Below are 6,191 nucleotides of genomic sequence, written 5' to 3'. Positions count from 1 at the left end.
GAGATTTTTTGCAAACATTTCTTTGAGTAACATGACCATAAATATGAACTCACGATTAGATTGAATGTAACATAAAACAAATGATTACTTTTCGTTATAATCTTTATTAATGTCAAAACTGCTTACATTTATGTGTCTTTTTGTTCGCTCGGGCAGCCATGTTGCCCCTGAAGCCGGTTTACGCTGAGATAATTCATACCCCTTCGTTTGAAGTGTGGTCCCGAAATATCTTCGTTTGAAGGGCTGTCTGGCCCTTCCCCTACCCCTACCCCTCCAACCAAAAGAGAATTGATACACCCCTACCCCTTCACGTGAACGCGCGAAACGGAGGGGTAGGGGAAAGGGGAAGGGCTAAGGGGTAGAATTGGGATTGGGCCTTAAAATAATTTGCATCTTTGGCTGAAAAAACATGGTTAAATCAACAATAACTCGTTTGTGAGGGCTGTTTGTGAACTGCAGTAACTCACCAAGATGTAGTTTTTGTAGGTTCGAACCGAAGCACCTAACCACTGGTTGGACTTGTGAGCCATTAGGAGCATTTTAACTAATGTGATGTTTTCATCACCTTTGAAACATGGAGAGAGAGAAAAAAGCAGTAGAATGTGCCTGAATATGACCATATTTTTCTTTGTGATATCAAATATTACATAATGCATACTTGTATAGCCCACTGCAGGATGCTACTCACCTTTTTGGTCAAAGTTTAAAGTTTGACACGATTCTCCACTTGATGTCCAAGGACACATGAAGACATAGCCGCCACGAGAGACCCCAGGCTGACTGGTGTTTGCTCTGGGTGCTCCAACCACCACACTTATACTGCATACAGTGTAATATACAGGTTAGTATTGTGTACTTTGGAGTGATAAAAGAATGCACATGAGTGATGCATGTTCATAATTTATACAGTATATTCACAAGCACAGTTAAAAGGTTTGGGTTCATTATTATTTTATTAAATAATTAATACTTTTATTTAAGAAGGATTAATTAAATTGATAAAAATTTACAGTAACAACGTTTACTATGTTAGAAAAGATTTTTTTTTTAAAGCTTTCTACTCAAAAGAAAAAAAAAAGTTTAAGCAGCATAACTGTTTTCATAATAATGATAACAAATGTACTGTGAGCACCAAATCAGCATATCAGAATGTTTTCTGAAGGATCTGAACATTTAAGTCTGGAGTAATGGCTGTAGAAAATTCAACAATTTGTAATAAATTCACAATGGCACAGTTTTGCTGTATTTTTGATCTAATAAATGTAGCCTTGTTGAGCATGAGAGACTTCTTTTAAAAACATTTAAAACTCTTTCAATCCCCAAACTTTAATGGTACTCTACAATAGTTCAATGAGGTTATAATTAGTGTGGGTAATTGTAGCATCAGTACAACATGTTTGGGTGAAGGTTTTAATAGATTCTGTAGCAGTCAACCAACTAATCAATATGCAGAGATGTGGACACCACTCACCTTTTGCTGCTTGACTGATAAAAGTCTACTGAGAAACCAAAGTAGCTGTCCTCAGGGCCAGAGAAGACCGTGTATTTGTTTAGATCCAAGTTAAAGCCACTGATGTGATTCGAATAAATGAGTATGGACAAAAACACAATAAAAAACCACAGACTGACTTTCAGCCTCTGCTCCATTTTCTCTGAGACGGTTGTTATAGTTGCCCAAAGCCGTTTTGCACAATTCTCTCTGCCACTAGGAAGAAGGTAATGTTGTTCTGTTCCTTTGGGAGAGCTCGGTACCACTTGTTATACTACTCTGTGGTTATTGAAGTTAACATGACACTTGTGGGTATGTTTCCGATGTGCTTCCTTCAGATAAAATGAGGAACATGTCATGGGTTTCCTTGATGTTCGGTGAGCATTTTGTGGCATTTATTATTTGGAATTTGCTGGTTTAAAGTAACTGCAGTTAATTTTGTTATTAGATGCCAGAATAGGAACACCCAACTACACCTACAACATTCAGTACATCCACATTATAGTAGAGAAACCAAAAATACTAATATTACTAATTTACCAGAAAAGTACTAAGAGTTGAATAGCTCAAAATAGACAAAAGGGAGGAGTAGTTTAGCAGAGAAGTGACAGAAATTTGTAAGCAGAGGCCACGCTCAGGAAGTCTCACCCTAAGAGATTATGCACTTCCAACAAATATAGCTACTCATCTAAAAAACGCAAAATCGTTATTACATTTTTCAGTTTCCCTTTTAGATTTGTTGCAGATTTGGGTCTGAGTGCACCCTGAAGCAATTCAGCTGCTCTTTAAGTATGAAAAATTGACCTGCTGTTCAACATGCCTTCCAATAAATGTATAAGCTGTTTATCTGGCTCTGGAGAATGTCTTTCTTACTCTGTTTATTGCATCATACCCCTGGGGGACATACAGATATATGTTTGGGTATTTTGCAAATGTGACTTTATTTCTGTGCTTTTTTCATGTAAAATTAGAATTTTTTATTTTTTTTTTGTCAAGTGTCATTGTTCTTTTTTATTCACTGCAGCAAACAAGACTAATTCACTATATTTATATAAAATATAATATGTACCATATATATTTAGAGAGAGAGAAGAGCTGCTATATCGCATTTTGCAACATCACTATCGAATTGAATTGAATCAACATTGAACTGACTTGAGTTGAATAACAACATTACTGCCTATTGTAGAACTACTGAATTGAACTCATTTCAAACTGATGAACTTCACACTGTTATTGATCTGAACTGAACCAACAATAAACTGACTTGAGCTAAATAATCACACTATTGTCTTTTAGATCTGCTTTGTCACAATCTGTATTGTATAAATCACTTTAGAAATAATGGTGACTTGACATGAAAGGTCATTACTTTCAAAGGGGTGCATGAATATGCAATATGTATTCTCTTATTGTTTGTTTAAAGTCATATGCATTTCTATTAAGTCCCAAAACCCAAGACAATCTGTTTACAATAAAATGAGAAGTGTTAAATAGTTACGAGCCCAGAGTGAATTTCAGCTCATTTTCTGACATTGGCAACATTCTATGGTGCATTGAATTTATTTGACAAAACTACACAAAGTTAATAAAGATAAGAGGCATAAAGATAAGAACAAAAACAAAACAACACAATAGCAGTTAAACTTATAAAAAAGGAAGTTTATTTTAGATGAACACACAGATACAAAAAACTAAAAAAACACTGAGTGCTTGGCTGTAGGTCCATGTGTCGCACCACTGGAGTGAGATCCTGAGTACATGGATTCATGAGGATCTGAGCTCAGAATTACATATCTGCAATCCACCAAACTCTGTCAGTAATAGATGGTCTTCTAAACAAACTTCTAAACAAATCGGACAATCAATCAGTGACGCTCTAAAATATTGCATGGAGATACAAGGTTTATTTGAATGACTATGCTTCCATATGGTTTTCAGGGCCTCTGGACTGCTCGGAAAGATCTTTCAGGAGTGTCTCTTTACATTCTGTCACCCAGTCTCCAAGACAGCTCCAACGAGGATGGAGAACCAGGTCATGCAGTAGCCAGGCAAGGAGAGAGCCAGCACAAGGCCCCACCCAATACACCTGCATGAGGTCAGGTGAAACATCAGCATAAACCTTTATATTCATAAAATTATTACATAAAGTTACGCACTAAGTACAATTCATTTTGCGAGTAAGTTTGTTCATGCAAAATGAATGCATTCGAGTAATTTATAAAATAATAATTTAGTATTAATATATAATAGTATTATATACTGTGGATATGTATATATATATTTGTTTTTGTTTTTTTCCCCATGAGGTTTGTTTACTCACCCAGTGATTGTGGAAGTTCATAGTTAGCACAGCTGGACCAAATGACCTGGCAGGATTCATTCCACAGCCTGTGAAGCCAATCTGCAGACCAAACACCACAGGGCAACTATGGGTCTCCTGCCATATTCAAACTTCTTTTCAAATCTCTTCCTATTTATTTGTGGCAAACAAGCAGTTAATTTATGTTTAATAAAAAATGTCTACCAGAAGTTTTCAGCTGTTAATGGACTTGAATTACATTTCAGACAGAGAAAATAGACTTTAATGAATTAATATGAACTAAATATTATATGTAATATTATATGACTAAGTATTGACTAAATTTAAAGAACATTTTCATCAAAAGACAAAAATTAGTGTGTAAAAATACCACCACTTAACCCTACAAAATCCATGAACCAGTGAGCATTCAGTTCACTTCAATGTTTGTATAATGAACAATTGTATTCATATCTTTAAATAAAGTCCAAAGAAATCTCATCAGCCATCCTTACTGCCACAAGATGACCAATGGTGACAGACAGGCCGATGACGGCAGGGCCCATGGAGGAAAACGCTGATTTGGGATGAGTGACAGCCTGGAGACACAGCACTAGCTGGAATGTAACAGCCATCTCCACTAACAGAGCCTGATACAGATACACCCCCAGGGCCACCTGAAGGAGGGTAAGTGGAGTTTTATCTGTTATTGTTGGACACTATCTGTCTTTTCCGACTGCCTCTATCTCTTTTCCCCATTCACTCCAATTACCTGGCAAACTATTTTTTCTTCCCTTCTCTCTCTCTTACTTTCTATCTCGCTCCATCCATCCATGCCCATCTTACTGTTCCCTCAATTTCTCTGACACACGCAGAGCACATTTGCCATCAAATTTATATTTTTCTTGCGCATTCTTATTTTGGCACTCTCCTACTGTTTCCTTCTTCTTAGTGATTTACAGACCTGCTCCTTCCCTAGACTCCTTTCTCGTTTTTTGATTTTTCAAAGATTAGCTGTTTCTTTCTAGTGTATTTGAATGTTCAATCTTTCTACCACAATGCCTCTGTATTTCTGTTTACTATTAAAAACTTTTTGACAGATCTGTATTGTACTAAAAAGAACACAAAAAGGAGAAAACAGAATAAAATGCAGTGTTCCACTTTGACAGGTGCACTAGGATGTCATGTCATGCTGAGTAAGAATAATACAGAATATAACATGGTTTCTTACATTTCTACCCTTACAATCCAATGTCTACATTATGCATTTTGTTAACTAACAACCATCAAAATTACAAGGAGAATTGGCTAATTGGAGAATGAAAAGTATAACACTATGCATGTCATAATGAAATTAAGAATAATTTGCAAGAAATCATTAAATTACATTGTGGAATAAATGAGAATGGCTTAATCACTTGGTACTTACCTAGCGTTAACGTAATAATGGTGAATAAAAGCCTTGATTTTATTGAGCAAGCACATTAACTATAGACACAGAAATGTTTTAGATAAATTTAAATGGTCTCTTTTAAATAAGATTTCCACAGATCTCGAGAGAAATCAAATGCTCATTAAACTACATTCAAATCCTTAAACTACATTTAATTTTGATCCTGACAAAGTTGGCCACACTGATCACAGATAACAAAAAACAGATATGAGAGGATCCAGACCACAGAGGATACAAAACACAGAGATCAAAAGATCCACAGAACAGATCAGAAAATCCAGAGCACAGAAATCAGAAGTGAAGAGCTCAGACATATGATAGAGAAATCTGCCGATCCAGAACAAAGTCATCAGAAGATACACTAATGAGATGAACCAGAACACAGATATTACTGGAGGTACCCCAACACTTCACATTTTGGATGTCTCCCTAATCTGACCCATCCATTTCAAGTCTTGGAATCTATACTAATGAACCTATGAGTTGATCAGGTGTATTTGATTAGGAAGGGTTTGATTGGGTGGCTCCAAGAACAGGGTGTGGGAACATTGATGTAGAGAAGAGATCAGAAGATCCAGAACACAGATATCAGAATACACAGAGCATAGATATCAGATTAATATTAGAGAACCTTATAGACCAGGGGTTCTCAGCTCTGGCCCTCAAGGTCCAGTTTAGCTCCAACCCTCATCAACCACACCTGAACAAGCTAAACAACATCTTCAGGATTACTAGAAAGTTACAGTCAGGTAAGATTGATCAAGGTTGGCACTAAACTTTGTGGGAAAGTGGACCTTGAGGGCCAAAGTTGAGAACCCCTGTTATAGACAGATTAAGATAAACCTGTAGAATCCAACACATCTCACCTCATTAACCCCCAGGTTGCTCTTTAGGGCAGTCGGCATGATGCCTAACAGGAGAGCACATGCACTGAGGGCACCAAGCAG

At 36.6% G+C, this 6,191-nt stretch overlaps 1 protein-coding gene and 1 long non-coding RNA gene across 2 annotated transcripts in view; one reads left to right on the top strand and one right to left on the bottom strand.

The window, feature by feature from the left end:
• Positions 1-1,696, bottom strand: part of itga2b (integrin, alpha 2b) — a 19,399-nt gene extending 17,703 nt beyond the window's left edge. The window contains exons 1-3 of the mRNA XM_016279685.1: positions 1,472-1,696; positions 689-819; positions 468-565 (exon numbers count right to left, since the gene is read on the bottom strand). Of these exons, the coding sequence (XP_016135171.1) occupies positions 468-565; positions 689-819; positions 1,472-1,647 (405 nt within the window). The 5' untranslated portion in view covers positions 1,648-1,696. The remainder of the gene's footprint in view (positions 1-467; positions 566-688; positions 820-1,471) is intronic.
• LOC107590784 (uncharacterized) overlaps positions 1-5,817 on the top strand; it is a 17,504-nt gene extending 11,687 nt beyond the window's left edge. The window contains exon 4 of the long non-coding RNA XR_001609820.1: positions 5,807-5,817. This is a non-coding gene — a long non-coding RNA (uncharacterized lncRNA). The remainder of the gene's footprint in view (positions 1-5,806) is intronic.
• The last annotated feature ends 374 nt before the right edge of the window (positions 5,818-6,191 follow it).

This window comes from Sinocyclocheilus grahami, unplaced genomic scaffold (assembly GCF_001515645.1).
Source record: "Sinocyclocheilus grahami isolate Dianchi unplaced genomic scaffold, SAMN03320097.WGS_v1.1 scaffold133.1, whole genome shotgun sequence".
In the NCBI taxonomy this organism is placed as follows: domain Eukaryota; kingdom Metazoa; phylum Chordata; class Actinopteri; order Cypriniformes; family Cyprinidae; genus Sinocyclocheilus; species Sinocyclocheilus grahami.
Note: the sequence above shows the minus strand (reverse complement) of the source record. Positions and strands in the feature narration are given on the sequence as shown.